Source organism: Talpa europaea (assembly GCF_964194135.1).
Source record: "Talpa europaea genome assembly, chromosome: 3".
NCBI lineage: Eukaryota > Metazoa > Chordata > Mammalia > Eulipotyphla > Talpidae > Talpa > Talpa europaea.
In genome coordinates this window covers 24,896,619-24,921,859 of record NC_140069.1, presented here as the reverse complement: position 1 = coordinate 24,921,859, position 25,241 = coordinate 24,896,619, and the positions used below count along the sequence as shown (strand labels likewise).

General features: G+C 35.8%; 1 protein-coding gene across 2 annotated transcripts in view; it reads right to left on the bottom strand.

Annotated features, from left to right (window-relative positions):
* Window positions 1–25,241, bottom strand: part of LRP12 (LDL receptor related protein 12) — a gene marked incomplete at both ends in the record, with an annotated part of 55,478 nt that overhangs the window by 25,097 nt on the left and 5,140 nt on the right. The window contains one exon of one of the 2 annotated variants that reach the window (XM_084229458.1): window positions 534–590. The exons of the other annotated variant lie outside the window; for it this stretch is intronic. Within the exon in view, the coding sequence (XP_084085584.1) occupies window positions 534–590 (57 nt within the window). The remainder of the gene's footprint in view (window positions 1–533; window positions 591–25,241) is intronic. 2 annotated transcript variants of the gene reach the window in all.

Below are 25,241 nucleotides of genomic sequence, written 5' to 3'. Positions count from 1 at the left end.
GAAAAAATGCAGTTACTTCAAGTTCCTGAATTTCATGGACATTGTTGGGTTGCTTTTTAGAAGCATGTAAACTGTGCACTCAACTAAAACATTTATGTACAACTTTCACTCAAGAACAAGTTTTATGTGTGGTAGTACTCTAATCTAAAAACCAAGCAAAATGCTTAATTTCTAAGGTTCTAATGCTAGAAATAACATTCAAAATTACATTTTTAATAAATTTCATTTCATATAACTTGCATGGAGAGAAGATACTATTCAACTTGAGCTAACTTTTCTTTTGGTTCAATGTTTGTATTAAAAAATAATTATGCAGTCCATTTACAAAGGTATAATCAATCCATGGGCATGCAAGTATCAGTTTTATCTAATGGGAATTTCTCCATGTTCCAGTTACTTCATTCCTTATTACATGCTGCAAAAAGCAGTAATAATTTTTATAGCTAAATATCACTTCATAAGAAACCAGGTGGCTTTCAATATTTACCATATAAGTCATGCATGAAATTTAAACATTACAAAAAATGACTTACCCGTTGACACTCCTGAAATATGCACATTTTCAGAATGTTCTGCAAGAGCACCATTTCCTAAAATTAAACATAATGGATAAACTAATTTCCAAGATAAAATTTATTAAGTTTTTGGATTCTCCCTTTAAAAGAAAAACTGCATACTTGTAAAATTCAGAAACAAAATTAAAGTCTCCTATGATAATCTTCAAAACAGTATTATGAAGCCCTGAATTGTAATAGTAGGTAAAACAAAACATTTTATAAATCACAATGTAGTATAATATATAAAGATCTACATATAGATATATACATTTGATTAACACCAGAAAGAACTTTCTATCAATAGTCAAGAGAACACAGTACTATTACTAAATAAGATTAATAGTACATTAAAAAAAATTCCTTTAAAAGTATGGTCAACCATCCACAATTGCTTTTTAACAGATTATAAACTGCATTCAAGGATAACTTTCATATACAATTTTTACTCAACTGCAAATTTTATACATAGTAGTAGTCTCATCTGAAAACCAAGCAAAATGCTTAAGTGAAGGTAACACATGCTGATAGCTCTTTTTAAAAAATATTTTCTAAATCTTTCAACCTTTTCTTATCAGTACCTACGTCTTAAGAGTAGGGCCAGAATTATTATCCTTCTTTGGTAGTCCCTGATTTTCTTTACCTTCTACTATAAAGAAAAACACTCAACTTACTGAAATGAGTTACTCAGAGTCACCTGATAAAAACTAAAAAGTACTGTTTTTAAAAGAATCCCATTTAAGTACTGAAAATATTTACTCAATTTAAACAGTGTCTATTCTGGTATTAAACTCTCTAAAATTTAATTATAAATTATTATCATTTAACCTCTGTTCTTTCTTTTGTTGTATAAATTCCTCACCTTTAAAGATCTGTCTACCTATTAGATCAATCTGACATCACACTCAGCCCAGGAATCCACCTGACAAAGAATTCTCCTTGGAGTAGAGAATTCTCCTTGGAGTGGGGCAGGGAGGAAGCTAGGGTGAAGAAACTTACAGGGCAAAAGAATTTTTTTTTTGATGGTTAAAAGAATGGAGAAAATAGCAGATGTTAAAGCTAATAACTTGTACAACCATCACATGGCTATGACTGTTTGATTACTGTACAGCACCCCCCTCTGTACTAAGCCCTAGGAGACAGACTCTGGGTTTATCTGGTTTACCAGTGAACACAATTCCAGGAACAAAGCAGGTGCTCAAAGAACTAATGAACGAACAAATGAGGGAGGCTGTGATGATTAAAACAGATTGTGTTAATTTTAAGCATTTGATACAGTGGTTGGTACATAGCACTGAACAGATACTTGTTTTTATAACTATGCAATATATTATCACTAAAGAACAGAATAACAGTGAAGAAACATTTTCAATTATATATAAGTTATATCCTTCAAAATGAAAAAGAAATGTTAGGTATCCCTCCACTGAAAATGTTACAGTGGAAATGATGATACCGTGTTAAGCTATATTTAAAGCACAAACAAATCTGAATAGTTATTTAAGTGCTATATATTAAAACCACATAAGTCACAAATTATTTTACCCAGTAATGTTAAATGCTAGACACAGAGTTGAAACTACTAGAAAGACCTCGCCTATTTCTTTAAGGCAAACAACTTTTAAAAATTGGTAGCATAAGCAAAATATAAGAAAACTGACAACTAATAAATTTGCCAAAATTAGTACAAATTACCTAAACCTGTGTTATACTTACAAGGAGACCTGCAGTACTACCATCATCAGTGCTCATTAGAAATACAGTCTGGGTCCTACTCCAGAATACTGATTTGGAATCTACACTTGAACAAAATCCCACACCAACCTCTATCACTAGTGATACCTATGCACATTAACATCTGAGAAACACTGGCTTTAAACTTCCTACTTTCATACTGTATACAACTATAAATTACAGTTTAAGGTAGCATATTAAATTATCCTTGGGAAAGCTTTGCTATTATATTTTCTACATTAACTTTTTTGCTTTTACAATTAAGTAAAGAGAGAGAATATAGGCAGAAGTAAAACAGCATGATTTTCTTAAGACTGTGGATTCCATATGAGACTGCCAAGATTCTACCTACCTTTTTTTTTTTTAGAGGCATGTTTATTTATTTATTTATTTTATTTGTTTGGTTTGTTTTTGTTTATACATGCACTGGGTACAGTCAGAAGCGCGGGAGGGTGAGAGAACTCACCAGAGCAGAGCGGGCAGCAGAGCAGGCAGAAGGACTGAAGTACACTGCTGAGGGGAGCAGCGGGCGGCAGGAGAGGTCTGCGCACAATGTGGGACCCTCCTCCGGTGGCCAGGGAGCAGCCGGGGATGGAACCGGCGCCGCAGCGGCTGCGGGCAGCTTCGCAACCCAGCGCTCAACTGCTGCGCCACCGGGGAGGCCCGAGACTGCCAAGATTCTAATACCGACAGGTTCTTCACTTACTTGCTATACAATTTAAGATGTTACCTGACCTCTCAGTGTCTTAATTTTATTTTGAAAATAAAAATGGTAATAATACTTATAGAGCTTTGTGGAATTCTTAGTAACAGAAAAAAAAAATTTAATCTAAATCCATCAGCATGAAAATGAAACTAAGCCTAAAAATAACAATAAATGGAATTAACTAATTTTGGATATGCTAATTAGAAGGATATGCACATTAAGTATTTCAGAATAACATAATAATTTAATTTAAATTTAAATGATGTATCTATAGTTAATATGCATATGTTGTTTACATAAGCACATATGCAGACATATGCAGTTTTATCAATATAAGAGTTTAAGGGTATATACAAACTATTGAAGAACTCTGGAATTAGAATTAAAGAGGAAGGTCTGTTTTATATACTTTGGCATTGGTTGAATTTGGCACAACAGGTGTGGATTTCTTTAAAAGCTTTACTCATATCTCATAAAAAGAAATAAGTGAAGAGAAGACAGTTTATTTCTCACCATTTTGAATAAAGAAACTGAAAAATTTGTGTGAAACATTAGAAAATATTGTAACTTAGGAAAAGTATTAATGAGTTACAAACCTAAGAATACATAATACCACACATTTACTTTAATTTAAAAACAATTCTACTCAGGTTGTTTTTAAATTAAGGCTAATTTCTGTTAACATTCAATAATTATCTCACCTTTTGGTAACATTAGATATTTCTTTTTTTGAGTATTACTTGAAGTAAATAGGCTACTTAATTTAGGTGTACTGCCATTCTAAACTGCATTTTTACAAAGATGCCACTTATATAACACAATATACTTATATAACACATTTACTATATAATTGTTATATAATGTGGAGTTATGTAACACAATAATTCCATTTTATAAGTCCCTCCCGAACTGCTTTGTAGAGCAAATTACATTCTCCCTTCTCTATCCCCCAAGAGAAGGAAACCCCACACATAAGGATGAACACATACCATGTCCTTACTGTAACCAGAGAGCTCAAATGCAGTCATGTTAGATATTATTGCAGAAGTCCCTCTTAACGGGTAGCACAGACTAGAAAAATACATAGTCTGAAAAATCATTACCTCTCTAATTGTACAGTACCAGCTGACTAATTAGTTCATGGACTAGCTAATTAACGAGAACTCTTAAAAAACAGTTTTGGGTGAGAAAGTTTCAGTATCACCTAATCAATAAATAACTTTTTATGACTAAACATTTTAGCCCCACTAACAAAACACCCAAGGTAATAGTCACTTATTAATTCTCTTACTGAGTTGAAATGCAATAGTTTTTGTAGTTTTTGACAATGCAATAGAGAAATGATCTTCCAAAAGAGTTATGTTATGTAAAAAGGCCATAGGGTGGCAATGGAGTTTGAGTTCTGGAACCAGACTCCCTGAAATCAAATCCCAGCTCTATTTATTTAGTCATGAACCTTAATTAAAATATTTCTCCTAAGATTTGGGTTACTCACCTGAACAATAAGGATGTAATCATTAAGAAAATGTCTAAATGTATGGTTATATGCATTTCTGTTGCTTAGTATCTTTATGTTGTTATTTAAGAACTAAAGTGCTTGAATAATAGCTAATAAATACAACTAAGATTTAATATGTGCCAACCAAATCATGACTTCCAACTTTCCCTCAGTTCATCCTTAAAACAACAGTTCATTTTACAACTAAGAAAACCAAAGCTGCTAGCAATTTTGTAATTTTTTCAAAGTGCTAGTAACTGCATAGATTGAAAAATCAAATTCACAATTATTAAGTTTGTGTTCTTTTTAAACAAGAATTCAAGCTCTATACCAATGCTATACACATGGCATGAAGAAGTTTATGTTCCTTGTTTTTCAAAAAGAATTCAGACATAAATATGCTTCTTGTATATAAAAGAAAAAGTACTTAGCTTTCAGAATTAAAACCCACCTGCCATAATTATTCTCATTTGTATGGGGAGAAAACCTTTGGCCTAAAAATTAAATGACTGCCAGTTACAGATAATTTTTATGTTCAGCATCCTACAATCACCTTTTCACTGTGCAGTTAGAACAGCTGTAAGAAACAAACATATGTACATTTATAAACAAAGAGCTAATGCCATTCCTACTTTGCTAATGGAAAAACCCCCAAATCCCAATAATGCTTACCAAACTCTCTGAAGTCTGGTTCTTTGTAACAACTTCAAAAGCTTTATTTTTTGCTATTTCACTTTGTATTCTCTCTTTTGACTTCTGGACTTGCCTTTAATATTATTTCTTTAGGGAGACATCTCCTAATTTTCCCATACTAAGTTAGGTCATTCTAAGGTTCTGTCATTTTATGAAAACTTATCACACTCATGTTATCTGTGTAATGTCTACATTCCCTACCACATCTTAATGTGTGTTTTATACAATGACAAAACACAGCTCGGTTTGCTTTGTTTTGCAGTCCAGTGACTAGTACAGAACACGGTCTATAATAGGAGACACTTAGTTCATATCTGCTGAAATAAATGAGTGCGGTAGGCTGATACATAAAAAGCATAGGCCCTAACCCCAAAAGGGCTGATAATATATTGAGAAAATAAAAACATGTATGAAACAGAAGCAAGCAATACAAAATAAAATTAACAAGCTTCATTCTCAGAGTTTCATAGTTTTAGCAATCATAGTCTCTGGTTCATTTTGAATCAATTGTTGTATACAATGAGCAGCAGAGTCAAAAGAACTCCTTTGCATGTGGAAACCATTTGCCTTATCACAATTTGATTAAAAGATTTTACCCATTGAATTTTCTTAGCACTCTGATTAAAAATCAATTGACTATAAATGTTAAGGGTTTATTTGTGGACTGTCCATTCAATTCCACTAATCTGTAATGCTTTTTTTTAAAAGATTTATTTTTTTATGCATACAAGAACTGGGGTACAGGCCAGAGGTATGGGTGTGTGTGTGAGAGGATTCACCAGAGACAGAGTGGAGAACAGAACAGGCAGATCTGCTGAAATACACTGCTGAGGGGAGCAGCGAGCAAGACAGGAGAGGTCGGCCGCGCCATGTGGGTCACTGCCCAGGCTGGGGATGGAATTCCTGTGCTGCCATGGCTGCGGACAGCTTCATAGTGCTGAGACTTTAACCCTGCACCACCAGGGAGGCCCCTGAAATATAATATTTTAACAAAGTCTTATTCAGTTCTATCTCCCAATTCCCTCAAAAACTTTATCAGTTCTTCATGAGCCTCCAAACAACTTCCGTGACCAACAGTCTCAATAAATTATTGCCATTGCCAACCATTCAGGGATCTTTCAGCACTGTAGCTTCTCCCTCCCTAGAAACTCTTTTCAGCATTTTGAAATTAAGCATGAAACACTCTCTACATAATTAACAATTTAGCTTCATGTTATAATTTGTTCATGGGTGAAGAAGAAAGAAGGGAATGGATGGAGAAACATAAAGAGAAATTCAGACATTCCTAGTGAATATAGTGAATATAATTATAAAGTTATTATATTAGTGAATATAATTATATATTAGTGAATATAATTAGTGAATATAATTATAAAGTTATGGGCGGAAGAGATTTCAGATCCAATTGCTTACTTGGATTATAAGGGTTAAAGGGCTACTTTTTTTTTTTTTTAATCACTGTCCCTTCAAATGCAAAAAATTTGGTAAATGACTGTTGAAAGCTTTTCAGCAGCTTCAGTCTTTTAGCTGTACAAGACTCTTCTGCATTAGCATTAACAATTTGTCCTGGTTGAGAGGACACCCAGAAAAAGACATGATGATTTTACCATTTTTGACCTTCAATGACTCCTATGTTCTTAACAGCTAACAGTCCAATAATCTTACAAATATATTTGAAGAATTTTTTCTCCTCTGAGAAAATGGCTAGCTTTTCACTGAAGCTTATCTCATAATTTACTTACTTTTTCAAAGAATCTTAAAATAGTGTCTTAGAGTTTTTATCCTGTCAACTTTGCCAAGTTGATATTTCTTACAGAAATATCTTAAAGTTGAATATTATCCTGTTTCAATAAGAAAAAAATTATTCAATATAAATATAGCTATCCCTGTTACATAGATTTGTTATTTAATTATCTAGTATGTATTTGTTGCTATACTATGTACTTTGATAAGTCTTAATTTACTTAATCATCAGAACAAATATTTGAAGTAGGTATTGTCTCCAGTTTACAATGAAGAAACTAGGCTTTTGAAATAGTAAATAACTTGTTCAAAGTGACATGGCTAACAGCTTGTATCCAAACCTAGGTCTGCCTTGTTATAAAGATCATGCATTTAGGGCCTCCCCGGTGGTGCGGCAGGTTGAGCGCCGCCCTGTGAAGCTGTCCGAAGCCTCTGCAGTGCAGGTTCCGTCCCCGGCGGCTAGCGAGAATCCCATATGGCATGGCAGACCACTCCTGTCACATCCGCTGCTCCACTCAGCAGTGTATTTTGTCAGTCTGCCTGTTTTGCTCCCTGCTCTGTCTCTGGTGAATCCTCTCACCCTCCCACGCCTCTGGCCTGTACCCCAGCTCTTGTATAAAAATAAATAAATCTTTAAAAAAAATAAAGATCATGCATTTAATTTCCTCAATGAGGGCCTCCCCGGTGGCACAGCGGTTGAGCACTGGGCTGCGAAGCTGCCAGCAGCTTCTGCAGCGCCGGTTAGATCCCTGGCTGCAAGCGAGGGTCCCACATGGCGTGCAGACCTCTCCTGCCACCCGCTGCTCCCCTCAGCAGTGTACTTCGGTCCTTCTGCCTATTCTGTTCCCAGCTCTGGCTCTGGTGAATTTGCTCACCCTCCTGTGCTTCTGACTGTACCCAGTACTTGTATAAACAAATAAATCTTAACAAAAAAAAAAAATTAAAAAAAAAATTTCCTCAACTACATTTTCCAAAATATGAATGGGTCATATTTTGGGTAATAATTTTATTGTTTACAAAACACTTTTCTAATACATATTCTTTAATTTTAAAACAATCCCAGGAAGGGCCTCCCTGGTGGCACAGGGGTTAAGTTTCAGCACTCTCATGCTATCATGGCTGTGGCATGAGTCAGGGAACTAACCCACATATGGCACAGCAGACCTCTCCTATCTCACCCACTGCTCCCCTCAGCAGTGTATTCAGCAGATCTGCCTGTTCTACTCCCCACTCTGTCTCTGGTGATTCCTCACACCTCTGGCCTGTACCCCAGTTCTTCCATAAATACATACATACATACATACATACATAAATCTTTAAAAAAAAAAAAAGCAATCCCAGGAGTAATCAACAATCTCATCTTAAGGCCCAGGGAGTTGAGACTGTATAAAACTGGTACGGTAAATTTCACGCTATTGAAGAACAGAGTGAGGAATACACCAGGCTCATCTGCTAACAAGACCAGAATATGTAGCTCAATTATTGATAACATATTCCTCTGTTAATGATATAGATATCATATCTATAGTGAACACCAAAGATATGCTTTCATTGATAAAGTTTCCAAGAAATGAAGGAATTTTAAGATCGTTCAGCAGCTGTTAAAAGCAATCCAGAAAAAAATACTGAAATCTACTATAGGTAGTATATGACAGGACCATGAAATAATGCAAAATATATGAACCCTGACACCAAAAAGTGCTGAGTTTAACTCCTGTCTTTGCTACACTTCTTTTAATTCTTTGCGAAGTATTTTAAAGTACAAGCCCATAACATTTAACATCAATATACTTCAATATGCATCTCTTAAAAACACAGACAGACATGCGCTTACCTGACCACAATGTTATTACTTTAACAAAATTAATAATTTTTAATATCATTTAATATATTCAAGCCATAATCAGATTTTCCTGGTTGTCTCACAAATGTCTTTTTACAGTTGGTTTATTTGAAACAGAATCCAACAAAGTCTTTTACATTTCATTTGGCTGCTGTGTTTAAGTCTCTTTTAACCTGGAGTGACATTTCCTTATTTTCTATACCACTGACTTATTACAAAAACCAGATGAGCTGTCCTTTAAGAGCTCCATATTTTATGGTGCCACTTAACTTTGTTCATTTGGTTCAAGGTCAGCAAACTTTTTCTGTAAAAAAGCCAGATAGTAAATATTTTGGTTGTGTGGGTTATCCAGTCTCTGTTGCAACTACTCAACTCTGTCACGGTAGCACGAAAGCAGTCAGACATAATACTTAAACACACTAGAGCGGCTGTGTTTCAGCAAAACTGAAAAATATAGACAGCAGGCGTGATGTGGCTCCAAGGCCGCAGTTTGTCAACCCTGTCTGTAGAAGCCTGATATGACACAAGTTGAACATTTTTGGCTGGAACACTTCAGAGCTGGTGCTGTGTGCTTTAACATGTGTCACAGAAGAAGGTACACACTATCTGCTGGCCCTACTTTTCAAAAGACTGATTAATCAATAGGTCCAGGTAGGACAGCTTCATCCCTCCATTGCACAGTTCCCATGTGACTGTCTAGTCTCATCTACTGATGATCAATGTTTGAATAAATTATTTCATTAGGTGTAACAAAATAATTTTCTAATCTTACTATTCTTTATACATTCATTAACTAAAAATTCTGCAAAGAACTCTCCCTCAACAAACACTGCTTATCCTGAAACACAGTTCATACAGAGAAAGGGGAGATAAATGCTTAAATTGCTTTCCTTATAACTGCTTATCTTTTAAAAAAAAGAATCTATTTTTAACAGAGGTAATCCTGGGGTACCCCCATCAGGTATTACCACCATAGTGGTAATTTCACTGATGAGAGTGGCACACAGTGCCCCACCAACTTAACCATATTCCACCACCACAGACCACTGTGCTTCCTTTCACTTCCCCCAGTAACTACCCTCTTGGTGCATCAGTTCTGCAGGCAGTATCACGGGTTAGTTTTTCAGCTTATCTTTATCTGACTATTAATTGATGTTATATTCCATATATTAGTGACACCATCCAGTATTTCTCTTTCTCCTGACTTATTTCACTTAATTGCTTATTTTCATAGTTTGAAGTCAGTGCCCTACTGGTTATCATTGGTATCCAGTAACTTGTCATAGTGGTGTGTGTTTCTCATTACAAGCTTGTCATTATGAACCATGGAGTTTTTCTATAGACAGTGTATTTCAACTGTCTTCATTACTCCCTTTGACTTAAGTTCTCTCTCTTTTTTAAAAAAGATTTATTTATTTATGCATACAAGAACTTGGGTGTACAGGCTAGAGGGGTGTGTGTGTGTGTGTGAGAGAGAGAGAGAGAGAGAGAGAGAGAGAGAGAGAGAGATAGAGGATTCACCAGAGACAGAGTGGAGAACAGAACAGACAGATCTACTGAAATACACTGCAGTGGGGGAGTCAGGAAAGGTCTGCTGTGCCATGTGGGTAGCTCCATGACTGACCAAGGAATCAAACTCGTGCTGCAGAGGCTACGGATCACTTCATAGTGCTGTGCTTAACCCCCTGCACCACCAGGGAGGCCCAGTTCTCTCATTTTTAACCAGGGGGAATCCCTTCACATTGGAACCTTTGTCCGTTTGGCGTGACTTATTAGGCTTTTGCATGTTTCCTTGCTTTCTAATACAACAGAATGTCTCAGGTTCATCTTTTGTATAGTCTGGCGTACTCTAGAATCAGCCATTTACACATGACTCTTGGGTCCTCTCAATGAGGAGGGTTTTTTTTTTTTTAAATAAACAGTAATAGGGCTGTAATTGTATTCATGAACACTGTACTATTATTGAAACATTTTATTGATGAGAGTATATAAAAAGATATATAATCTGAAATCCCATGGATAGAAATTTAAAGTAGTACATTCTTTCTAGAAAATACACCCTGCCTCTAATTGTGTGGCCTTATGAAATTATTTAATTTCTCTATGGGTTAGTTTTCCATAAAACAGTCATAACACGGCCCACCATAGTTTTGGCATAAAGATTAAATAAATTTTTATATATTTGTACATACATACATATTACTTTAAAGCAATGAGTAGCATGTGGTAAGCACCTAGTAAAAAGCAGGTTAATTTTACTGAGAGCTTTATAACCCAACCTTTGATTTAATAATTCTACTTTTATACTTTATGTAAGGAAAATAATCTAAAAATTAAGATAAAGTCTGACAACTACAGTTGTTATAAAGTGAACAAAACAGTAAATAATCTAATCTACAACATTAGGAAAACGGCTTATGAATAAAAAGTGATGTGGAAAATGTCCAAGGTATATGTCAAATAATGCCAATAACCCCATCAGCAAAAGATTATGGTTTCTACTAGCTAATATGAATAATCATTTCATTGCATCACAGCCGAATTTTCATTTGTCTTTATTAAACATTTTGAATACATATGTTTTATTTTTACACATTTACTAAGTACGTGATTTTTATTTACATTTCTTATGAAGTTAATTTTTTGTTTCTAATGTTATTAGCTACCCAATTATGATTTCTATAAATTATCTTTTGTCCATCTACTGAGGAAGGAAGAAAATTAACGTTTTCATGTTGGAAATATTTGCATAAGTTATTTCATAGCCCCATGACAAACCCTGAGGATAGGGAGCACAAAATCCAATAATCCAGCATCTTGCCACTTAGAATTCTCAATTAATAGTGAACCAAAATGAATTCAGGAAACACTAATGATTTGGCATCTGTGGCTCATGTATCAGCACCACAAGCAGATGAGTTCTAGTAATGAATTAAAAAGAGCAAATGTATCAGGAATTAATCAGTTTGTATATAAGTTGCATTCAGTTTAGGAAGGTCTCCGGGTAAAACCACTATGCAGTATTACAGTGCAATGATGAAGAGCACAAATTCTAAAGACTTTGGCAAAGAAACTTTTATGCTTTTAAAGTCCTTTTTCTCTAAAATGAAAACAATAGTACATAGGCTGACTGGGTTATTATGAGAAGAAAATAGTATATAGGCTAATAGCGTTGCCATGAATTAGAAGTGATTAGAAATGTTCTAGCACAGGGCCTTCCCTGGTGGCGCAGTGGTTGAGCGCTGGGCTGCGAGGCTGCCCACCGCCTCTGAAGTGCTGGTTCGATCCCCGGCTGCTGGCAAGGGTCCCACATGGTGGGCAGACCTCTCCTGCCACCCGCTGCTCTCCTCAGCAGTGTATTTTGTCGGTCTGCCTGTTCTGTTCCCCACTCTGGCTCTGGTGAATTCTCTCACCCTCCCATGCTTCTGACTGTACCCAGTGCTTGAATAAATAAATAAAATAAATCTTAAAAAAAAAAAAAGAAATGCTCTAGCACATAGTAATTGCTATAGGTGTCTGTTATTGTTACAAGAATAAGTTTATAAGCAATCCCTTTTTGTCTCCTACTATTTTACATAGCATAACTTACTATGCAAATATGGTATTATAATACCACTATTTAAAAATATTTCTACTTTAATTAGTCATGCACAATTTGAGTGATCAAGGTATGATTTTGAAAAAGTGGCCCTGATGATAGGCCAAATATAACTATTGAGAGAGAGAGAGAATATGAATCAAAATGGATAATGTACCCACACCACCACAGAGGTTTCTAACCTCACAAAGTAGTGCTTCTTAAACTTGAATATGAAAGAAATCACTTGGGAATCTAATTAAAATGGAGATTCTAATTCATTCCCATGTGATTCTGTATTTCTAACTAGCGCCCATATACTACCAACACAGAGGATTCAAAAGGAGAACTATCAGGGCTCATGAAAGAGCTTAAAGGAGTTCTGGAATCACATATCATATACAATTTTGGTTTTTTTGTGAATGTGCTTATGCAGATTAATTATAAGGAAAAGACTTATAATTCTTAACATATTCTCAAAGGTGTGAGTGAGAGAAGGGAAATGGAGAGATAGAGATAAAGAATTCATGAAAGGTAAGAAAAATGCAAATCAGTGATATAATTAATTGAAAACCACAAACTATCATTAAAAAGGAAATCATTTGTAAATTGTACAACTTTTTTATATCTGTACAAGAGACTAATAAAACTTAGAAGACTTAACTGAAGAAATTTTACATTCTAGAATACATAGACGAGGATATAAAACTCTAAGGGACAAAAAAGAAAAAGCCAGAATACTTAATTTTCACTTAATAGTAGTTCTAAAATAGAGAAATTATAGGATAAAAGGGAGTTAAAAACACATACAGGTGCACAATTACATATATGTATGCATATATGCATGCATATTCACATATATGTATTTTGGGGGAAAATCTTTACATATAGATGTATACATACATAGATCAAATGGCCAACCATATACAAGATAGTAATAATGACTGAAGACTTTATATAAACGGAAATTGGTGAAAGTTGTATATCTCCAAGATAAGCAGGAAATTATTATAAGCTTCCAAAGGAACAAAGGAATGAAATCCAAATGGCAGTTTAAAGTTACAAGATGGTAAAGTAACATACACAGAATTCTAAAGACAGAATACTGGAACCTGGAACTCTATACTCAACCAACCATGATTTAAGTAAAAGGGAAAAGAAACAATTGCAGCTGTGTACACCCAAAAATACCTACAACCAATACTTATTTCTTACTAAGAGGAAAAAAGCATGAAAGAGAATAAAATTCAAGAAGGGACTTCAGCAAAATTTAAAATAACAAGCTAACTAGAGACTGTGAAAAATGGATTGTGACAAAGAAAATGATAAATAAGATGGAGAATAAAACCTACAGAAACAAAATAATTGTTGAGAATGTGATTACACATTTAATTAATTAATTTTGGGGCATATTTAACACTTTCCTTTTATGGCTTTATTATATAAAATTGCCAGAATAATAGCCAGAGCAATTTCCAAACTACACAAAATAGAGTGTAAGTTCTCATGCAGTACAACTTCAACAGTAACAGCAGGTTCAATACAATTGTTTTAAAGGTGGTTATAAATAAAAACAAAGGTGTCCATTCTTGCCACCTCTACTTAACACTGTATTGGAGATTCTAGCCAAGCCAATTAGGGCAAGGAAAAAAGCAATAAAGGGAATCTATATCTGAAGGAAGAATTAAAATTATCTGTTTGCAGATGTGATAAGATCTTAGAATTGTCTAAAATTCTGAAGAATATACACACATATACATACAAAGAAAGCTACTAAGTAAACTAAGCAAGATTGCAGGAAACATTCCTATATTCTAGCAATGTATCACCTAAAAATCAAATTAACATTCTTAACTGTGAAAACCTGAAAGCTTTTCCACCAACATCTGGCACAAGGCTATGAAGTCTGCTTTCACCACTATGAATCAATACATAGTATTGGAAGTCCCAGTTAGAGCAATGAGGCAAGAGAATGATATAAAAGGAATCCAAATTGGGAATAAAGACGTAAGTAAAACCATCATTATTTGCAGACATGATAATATACATAGAAAACCCTAAAGATCCCATTAAAAAATTAACAGAAACAACAAATTAGTTCAGCAAAGTGGTATGTCATAAAATCAATACACAAAAATCAAGTGCCCATCTGTAACCAATGAGCAAGAAGAGCAAGAAATCAGGAAATAATCCTATTTACAAAGCATCAAAATGAATTAATACCTAGGAGTAAACAGAGGTGGTAAAGGACCTATACTATGTTAGAAGAAATAGAAAACACAAAAAAATGGAAAGATGTTCTCTGCTTATGAACTGGAAGAATTAACATGGTCAAAATGGCCATCCTAACAAAAGCAATATACTGATCAATACAATCCCTATAAAAGTTTCAACGGTATTTTTCAAAGATATAGAAAAAATATTACTTAAATTCAAATGGAGCCACACAAGACCCCAAACAGCAAGTAATTCTGACAAAAAAGAAGAGTGGTAGTACCACGCACTCAGATAAATGGAATTAAATAGAGAGCTCAGAAATAAATCCACACCTATGCAAGAGTTAATCTATGACAAAGGAGCCAAGAAGTCCACTGGAGAACAGAAAGCCTCTTCAACAGTGGTGCTGGGAAAATTGGGCAGCCACTTTTGAAAGAATGAAACTAGATCACTAACTCGCACCATACACAAAAATTAAATCAAAATGCATAAAAGACTTGGATTTATGAAAACATAAAATACATAGAAGAAAAAATGAGCAAAACACTCCAGGACAGAGACTTCAGAAATGTCTCTATGGATTTATTTCCAACAAGAAAAACAAGAGAATAGAAACAATTGGGACTACACCAAATTAAAAAGTTGCTGCACAGTGAAAGAAATTATCACTAAAACAAAAAGGCACTCTACTAAATGAGAAAATATTTGCACACCAAACATTTGACAAGGGGCTGATACCCAAAATCTACAAAGAACTCATACAACTCAACAACAAAAAAAACCCCAAAGAGCCCCCAAAAAAGGGGGCAGAAGAGTTAAATAGGCACTTCCCCAAAGAAGACATACAGCTGGCCAACAGGCCCAAGAAAAAATGTTAATTATCATTTATAATTAGGGAAATGCAAATCAAAATCATAATGAGATACCACCTCACACCTGTAAGAAGGTTTCAACTCAAAAAGACCAGAAACTATAGTGTTGGAGAGGACGTACAGAAACTATAACCACATATACTGTTGGTGGGAATATAGAATGGTTAAACCTCTATGGAAAACAAAATGTAGTGTTCTCAAAATATTAAAAATACATTTGCTTTGCAAAGGGCACTTCTTTTTTAAAAAAGATTTATTTATTTATGCATACAAGAACTGGGGTACAGGCCAGAGGTGTGGGGGGGGTGAGAGGATTCACCCAAGATAGAGTGGGGAACAGAACAGGCAGACTGACTGAAATACACTGCTGAGGGAAGCAGTGGATGAGAAAGGACAGGCTGGCTGCGCCATGTGGGTGGCTCCCTGGCCAGGGATCAAACTCGTGCTGCAGAGGCTGCGGACAGCTTCATAGGTCGTGACTTAACCCCTTGCACCACCAGGGAGGCCCTGCAAAGGACACTGTTAAGAAGAATTAAAAAAAACAAGCTACAGGGCCTTCCCCGTGTCACAGCAGGTGGAGTGCAGTGCTGTGAAGCTGTCCACAACCTCTGCAGTATATGTTTGATTCCCAGAAAGCCAGGGAGATACCCACATGGTGCTGCAGACCTTTCCTGTCTTGCCCGCTGTTCCCCTCAGCAGTGCTCTCGGTCTGTCTGCCTGTTCTGCTCCCCGCTCTGTTTCTGATGAATCCTCTCACACTCCTGAGCCTCTGGCCTGTACCCCAGCTCTTGTATAAATAAATAAAATCTTTAAAAAAAAGCTACAGATCTATATTTATGTATTTTTATATATTTTTTATACAGAAGTGGAGATAAACATGTATATTTATATAGATATGAAATTCTCAAAACACAACTGTGAAAAGAAATTAAAAATGGGTAATGGGCTTAAACAAATACTTCACCCAAGAGAATATAAAGATGGCAAAAAAATGTATACAAAAAGATGTTGAACACCACTGACCATTAAAAAAAGTAGGGTTTTGGGGCCTCCCTGGTGGCACAAGGGGTTAAGCAGAGCACTGTGAAGCTATCCACAGCCTCTGCAGCAGGAGTTCAATCCCAACCTGCCAGGGAGCTACCCACATGGCGCAGCACTCCTCTCCTGCCTTGCCAGCTGCTCCTATCAGCAATGTTTTTCAGTCAGTCTGCCTGTTCTGTTCCCCACTCTGTTCTCTGGTGAATCTGCTCACCCCCCTGCACCTCTGGCCTGTACCCCAGTTCTTGTATGCATAAATAAATCTTAAAATAAATAAATTTTTAAAAATGTAGGGGCCTCCCTGGTAGCACAAAGGTTAAAGACACAGACATATCAAGCTAATTGGCTGCCGCTGCAGCATGAGTTCAATCCCCAGCCTGCCAGGGAGCTACCCACATGGCACAGCAGACCTCTCCTGTCTAACCCACTGCTCCCCTCAGCAGTGTATTTCAGTAGATCTGCCTGTTCTGCTCCCCATTCTGTCTCTGGTGAATCCTCTCACCACCCCCCACCTCTGGCCTTCACCCCAGTTCTTGAATGCATAAATAAATCTTTAAAAAAATTAAAAAAATTTAAAAAATGTAAATTCCAATCGGATGAGCTAGTACTTCATACCAATTAGAATGACAAAAATTAAAAAAAAAATACAACAATACCTAGTATAAGGAAAAATGCAGAACAAGTAAAATTCTCACATGTTGCTAGTCAGGATACAAACTGGTACAATGACTCTGGAAAATTTCTTATAAAGTTAAGCATACATGTATGACCCGGCAATTCCTATCCTAGAGAAACAAAATATGTCCACACAAAAACCTGTACATGAATGTTCACAGCAGTTTTACAGTATACCCAAACATAAAATTCTAACATTTCACAGCAGGTAAATACTGTTGCATATCCATACATTTGCACACCAGTCAGTACCTCAGACTGCCATGCCACACTTGTGGATGATCTCAAAGACATTACAATGAATGAAAGAAGTCAGTTTCAACGTACAATTCCATTTACATGACATTCTCAAAAACACAAAACTATAGTGATGAAATAGATGAGCGGATAGCAGAGATTACAGCTGGGGAGAGGAGGTGACTAAGAAGGGACAGGAGGAGAGTTTTTTCAGGTGATGTAGCCTGATTTTGGTAGTGGCTACACAAGATATGTCTATGTGTTAACATTTATAGAACTGCATATCAAAAGCAAAAAGAGTCACCTTTAGTGTATAATTTAAAAAATTAAAATTAAAAAATAAAATAAACCATCAACTTAAAAGCCAGAAGACCAAGAAAATAAACCAAAAACAGAATTAAGTTTAAAGAAAATAAAACAGAAAACACAGAAATCTGTAGATCATAATACCAAGCGACAATTCTCTGAGAAAACCCAAGATAGAGAAATCCGTGATAAGCATGTTCAACAAAAGAACAGGTAGACAGTAAAAATAACAAAGGTAATCACAGATGTAGAAAATTTAAGGCAAATATGGACATGCAGATAAAATTGTAATATTCTAGGAAAATATTACTTAGTATGTTAGCAAAATTGATTCAAAGAGGTAGAAATTGAAAAGATCTAAGAGTTACTCCCTCAAAGCATGACATTTTTATAGTGTTAGGGTTGAGTTCTAACAAATCTTTAAGAAACCTAACTTTGATTATTTTCAATTTTATTGTTGCTAGTCTCATACTTAGAGAAGTATAAACAAACAAAATAATAATAAACAATTAAGGATAAATCATATCTATTTCAACTCTGTGACACACCCACACACGTCAATCAAATCAAGTATCTAGTCCTTTATTATAATGCATTTGAAAAAAGTAATGAATCCTATTCAGATTAGTTATGCAATTTTATCTACATTCACTTGTAGATAAATATAACCATTTTATCTGTTCCTCAAAAAAAATCTATTTATCAATGCTGGAGAGAAAACTAGGTGTTTTATACTTAACAGCATGTTATTGGGCAATGACTATACAAAACTGTATTGAAGATGGTTGAAAGTATTTTTTAAAACACTATATTTTAGACTTGTTGACATCAGAACCTAAACACAGTGTAGTGATTCCACTCTAATAGCAACAGTAGGTTCTTCCTTAACCTCCAGCCCTTTGTGAATACTTAACCTCTAACCCAGGGTGAATACAAATAATCATGTTAGCGACACCACTAGGTTATGGTTTAAATAGTATTCGGGTCACATTTTGGTTAGTTTTATGACTGCTACCTTAAAACTTTTTTTATAACCAAATATGTTTGGATAACTTCTCTATAACAAAATGTGTTTGGTTATAAAGTATCATCCTCAACATATTGGAAGTACCCAGCTGATAGAATACAGCAGCCCTGCCCCTTGACTTATGTTCAATCCTCATTTCCATTTACCCCACACAGATCCTTTCTCCAGAAGCCAATTCTTTTCATGGGACCAATCCACCTCACTAAAGTATTCTATAGCTTATTTAGTCTTCAGGCACCATTCCCAAGAAGAAATCTACTATTCATATGCTCATCTCTATTATCCTGCCTAGTGAAACAAAGTTTAAACACCCTAGGTATGAAAACATTTCTCCTGCCTGCACTTATAAAGTTGTTAATTTTTGCATTCATATTATAGTATCTATCCAGTTTATAACTACTCTCCTTAGAAGACAAAATAACTACTAAACCACTAAGTAACACTAAAATCTTTTACACTGTTGCTGACTATGCAAATCAATTACAAGTATCTAAAGGAATGGAGTAACAGGCATGAAAACCAGGCAGAAGAGGGGAAATTAGCTTACAGGAGAAAGAAAAGGATGGAGGAAGAAAGCTGGGATGGATTATAGACTGATCTCATAAACACAAAGTCTAAAAAGATAATTAGCAAGTGATTTTCAGCAGATTAAAAAATAATATATCATTAACAATTTGGTATGTTAATTTCCCCTAATTGCAATTTTCCATAAATGCAAAAATAGTTCAATATTAGACATCAAATGAATGTGATTTATTCTACTCATGGGTAAATGAATACATTTATTTAACAAGTACTGTCTGACATTATACTAGGTATGTTTCCTTTGTATAGTTCTGGCCCTCATAAATATCTTACAGTCACCTTGGAAATGAAAAAAACCTACATGAAAAAAATGAAACACTTAATCTTAAAAAAATCAATGTTAAGAGTTTGAGGAAGGGCCTCCCCTGGTGGCGCAGGCAGTTGAGCACTGTGCTGTGAAGCTGTCCGCAGCCTCTGCAGCGCCAGTTCAATCCCGGCCGGCCAGCAAGGGTCCCACATGGCACAGCAGACCTCTTCTGTCTCACCCGCTGCTCCCTCAGCAGTGTATTTGGTCAGTCCACCTGTTCTGCTCCCTGCTCTGTCTCTGGTAAATATTCTCATCCTCCCGTGCATCTGGCCTGTACCCTGGTTCTTGTATAAATCAATCAATCAATCTTAAAAAAAAAAAGTTTAAGGAAATCTTCAATCTGATTAAGAATACCAGAAACCTATAGCAAATATTTCACTTAAAAAATTTTAGAAGAGGGGCCTCTCTGGTGGCACAAGGGGTTAAGCACCGCACTATGAAGCAATGCACAGCCTCCGCAGCAGGAGTTCAATCCCTGGCCAGCCAGCGAGATACCCACATGGCACAGCAGACCTCTTCTGACACGCCCACTGCTCCCCTCAGCAGTGTATTTCAGTCAGTCTGCCTGCTCTGTCCCCATTCTGTCTCTGGTAAATCTTCTCACCTCCCACATCTCTGGCCTGTATGCATAAATAAATCTGCTCTTGTATGCATAAATAAATAAATCTAAAAAAAAATTTTTAGAAAAGACAGATAAGTCAGAGTGGGGATACCAATAGACTTAACAGATACCAACTGTAGAACGTGTACTTTATTTGGATCCTGATACAGTTTCTAAAAATTCATGTTTATATGTCAATCAGGGTTGGACATGGCTAAATATTTGATGATAACTAGGAATTACTAATTTGTTAAGTGTGATAATGGTACTAGGTTTCGTTGTTTTTTAAAAGTTCCTGCATCTTAGATACACTCACTGAAATATTAATCTATTTGATATACTGGATTTGCTTCAAAATCATTTGCATTTAGGAAGGGGGCAGTTTACCTAAAACAAGGCTGGTCGTATAATGGTCCTTTGTTGAAGTGACATATTAGGTATATCTGGTTAATAACACTGTCTCTACTTTTGAAGATGCTGAAATTTTCCAAAGTACAAAGTTTCAAAACTGTTCTTAATTATCAAACACAAAGGAAAAAAAAAAAGAAGAATAAAAGCAAAAAACAAGAAACTAGAGAAAATTTACCTCGTGGGAAAAACATCTATGGATCGGATCATTTACTACTGCTCTATTTTATAAAATATTTTATTACATAATAACTTTTAATTTGAAATAAAACAAAAAATGCATACATTTAAAGTTTACAGTTTCAGGAGTTACCACCAAAAAACCACTTTCTGCATAAACTACCACTTAGATCAAGAAATAGAAGACCATGGGCTGCCTCTCTTTATCACTATTCCACTGTTCCCCCAACCCTCTTCCTATATTCTAACTTTTAGATCATAACCATACAGTAGCTATAATTTTCTGTCTGATTTTTTTAATTAACATATGAAATTCACCCATGCTTTCTGCAGCTGCAGAGTCAGGTTTATTTTGGTTTTGCTGTTATTTTTCATTATCTTGTGGCAAGTGATTCTCACAGCATGTGGTCAGCGGACTCCTGGGAATCCCCAAGACTCTCTGAGAGCTTAACAGACTACAAACAGTTCATCAATATGGTTTCAGATTCAATTCTGCACTAAACTGTAGTTTAAAAAACTACCACTGGTTGAATTCTGGTATAGCATCAAAGACAACTGACATTTATGTTAAGACCATTAAAATACTTTTCCCTTTACAAGTACATATCTATGTGAGGCCAGATTTTCTTCCTATATTTCAACCAAAACATGTCACAACAGACTGACTGCAGAAGCAGACACGAAAAATCAACTGTCTTCTATTAGCTAGACATTTAATTTACAAAAATGTAAAGCAATGCTACACTTCACATTAAGTTCTTTTTGCTTTGGAAAATGTAGTTATTTGTCATTTACATATTTTTATTTAAAGTATGCTTCTATGGTCACATGTAATCTTTTTAGTGTCATTTTAAATGACCTAATAAATATTTTAACAATTTCTCAATTTTAATTTTTAATATTATTTTAAAACTACACATTACCCATATAAAAGGCTCTTTGGATTCCTCAATAATTGCGGAGTACAGAGACCCAAAAAATTGAGAACTGCTGCTATACAGTAATTCTTTATGTTATTATAACATATTCATCCATTCTATTGCTGGTAGACATGGGATCCTCTACCTGGGATTATAACAAATACAAATGCTGTGAGTATTCTTGTAACATGTGTTTTGAGACACAATATGTCCCTACCTCTGTTGAGTTTACAGCTAGGAGTAGAATTGCTAGCTCACAGGGAATGTTGACAATCAGTTTGAATAGACGCTGATTGTTTCCAAAGTGGCTATTAAGCATTTGAAATACGATTAGTTGTATTCAGATGGCCTATAAATATAAAATTTATAATGTATTTTGCAGACTTCTTATGAAAAAACAATGCAGAATATGTCATTAATAATTATTTGCTATTTATTGCATGTCAAAATATTTTAGATGTATTGGTTTAAATTTAAATATTAACACCTTTTCTTTTTCCTTTTTAATGTGACAGAAAATTTTAAACTATATATACCACTTACATGTGAGGCTTATACATTATACATCTATTGAACAGTGCTGCTCCAGGATAAACAGGAAGAAGTAAAATAGGCCAATATCAATACTGAATATAAGAAGACTGAGATGTTTAGGAGAAGGGCACCTAGTTTTGAAGAACCAGGAAAGACTTCCCAGAGGAGGTAACATCAAATTCAAGCTAACGGACAGAGAGTAGTCAAGAAATAGGTGGAGGGAGAAAGCCAGATCCAGGCAGAAAGGACAGTGTGTGCAAAGGCCAAGAGACAAGAGGCAAGTGCAGGAACATGGTGGGGAGGAGAGGAGCAGTGAAGGGGACTGACAAGACATAAGAATGGTGAAAACTAGCCAGATTGTGAAGGATCTGGTGAGTAATATTTGTATTTTAATTTATTTTTTAAAAGATTTTATTTTTTTATGCATATAAGAACTGGGGTACAGGCCAGAGGTGCGGGGGTGGGGGGTGAGAGGATTCACCAGAGACAGAGTGGGGAACAGAAAAGGCAAACTGACTGAAATACACTGCTGAGGGGAGCAGTGGCCGAGTCAAGAGAGGTCTGCTGCACCATGTGGATTGCTCCCTGGCTGGTTGGGGATTGAACTCAGATTGCTCCCTGGCTGGTTGGGGATTGAACTCGTGCTGCAGAGGTTGCAGATAGCTTCACAGTGCAGTGCTTAACCCCTTGTGCCACCAGGGAGGCCCAAATATTTGTATTTTAAAAGTAGGGAACTACTGTAGGTTTTAAGCAAGAAAGTTATAAATCATATATGTACTTTAGGAAAGTCACTCTGACTGCTGTTATGTGTGATATGATTGAAACTGAGTAAGACTAGAGTCAAGATTGGCTGGGAACTGTTAAAACAATGAAGACAAAAAAAGATGGGCCTGTGTAAGAAGAGAACAGCAGTGGAAAGAAGTGAACCTCAGGCTAAATCATCACTCTTCAAGCTTCAGTTTTTTCTAATAACAATTCCTACCTCATAGGAAGGAACTGAGGAATTCTGAGGATTTAAGCAAAGTATTTCTTTTGGGAAAGGTGTCCTGTTATTCTAACTTTCTGTAAAACGCTTTAGAGTCACTAGAACAGTCAATAATGATTTTTAAGAAGTTAAAATCTATCTCAGAATATACAAGATACAAAGATTAATCTTTTCTTCGAATTTACTCACTTAACACCTAAAAAATGCTTTAACAAAGGCAGACAATAAAAGGCTACTCCCGGTATTTGAAAGGTAAATTCTAACTACTAAACATTCTACTGTGCTACATTTAATCTCAATACTAAATAAGGCTAACACCATTTCCCAGGTCTGTAAAAACTGAAATGTAAATGAATCAAAAGGAGGTTATCAAGTTACTCTCATTCAATGGTAAGGACATGAGTATGAGAAAATTTCATTTCTTCACCAAACTGACAGTAGCAGGGCAGAGAGTTATCAAATATTTAAGAGAAAACTAGAAAACTGTTCAGTCAGCTTCCTTTAATTTGAAGTATGGGACCTTCTGAAGTTACATCCTCTGTAAATAAACTATACAATTCAAAGGGAAAAGGTCACTCTGTTTTCCAAAAATGTCTGAAATTCTCTAATGCACCCCCATGCATTCTCAACTTTTCGAAAACATAAAGCAATCTTTAACTGATCACTCAGTATAAAGAATTCAACTTGGGCAAGAGAGCACTTGAAATCTAACATTTTCCCCACCCTTTGCTTCTCACTTGAAATACTTTTAAGACACTGTATAATGTTCTGTTCTTTTTTCATTGGCAAAATTGACATTCCTTAGAAGTGAGTTCTCCACATAATTCTTAAACCTCTCCCCTTGTAACTTAAATCCTCACCCCTTCTTGTCAGGAGTAGTACAATCTTTCCTTTCTTGCATTCTTGCATTGAATGTTTTGAGCCTTCTCTTCTCTAAATTAAATAACAGAAACTTAACTTCCTAAGGGTGTAGCCTATTCTACTGAAAAAGAAAACAGGAAAGATAAATCACCCTCTCATCCCTCCTCTTCACTCTCATCTGATGATCTCAAATCATATTACTTTTAAGAACTCTCCATTTTCCCGCCTCCAAACCTACAGACTTATGTACACTTGCACCAATATTTTTCTCCTTTCCTCTTGTGACAAAAGTAGCTCTCTTTTCCCATTCAAAAGGACAATCCATACTCTTCTATCTTTGGCCAAGCTCCAGTATCTCTCTCTCATCTGGACTAACAACTAAAAAACCTCCCAACGGATAATCTCATCTAGTAATTCTCCTGCTTTGTAACAATAGTCCCGATCCTGGGTCTTTGACTTGTTTCCAAGTGCAAGGCCTTATTATAAAGATCCCCTCAAAAGAAGCCTTCCTTTAATGACTGGTATTTACTGCCTCTGCCCTTCATTTCTGTTAGGGCATTTATTACAACCTATTCACTAGACTGGTAAGCCCCATAAGGGCAGAAACTATTCCAATCAGGTTGCTGTCTCTCACACAGTGTCATGTACACACAGATGCTCAATCAGTATTTGCTAAATGAATAAACGAGTGAAGAGACAAACAGGATAAGATTGTAACCCCAGCTCTACTTCTTCCTGCTAGTTTGAATTTAGACAAGTCAGAACTAAGGTTTAATTTGTTTTTCTATGAAATAGGATTTGAGACACACTAAAAATCAACAGGCAATAAAATAAAGATCAAGCCTAGTATATGAAATTTAATGTATTTATGCATACAAAAGCTGGTCTGTAGGCCAGAGGTGCGGGGGACGGGGGGGGGGGGGGGGGGGGGGGAGGTGAAAGGATTCACCAGAGACAGAATGGGGAACAGAACAGGCAGATCTACCGAAATACACTGCTGAGGGGAGCAGCAGGCGAGACAGGAGAGGTCTACTGCGTGGTGTGGGTCAGCTCCCTGGCTGAGGATCGAACTCCTGTGCTGCAGTGGCTGCTGACAGCTTCACAGTGCTGAGACTTAACCCCTAGCACCACTAGGGAAGT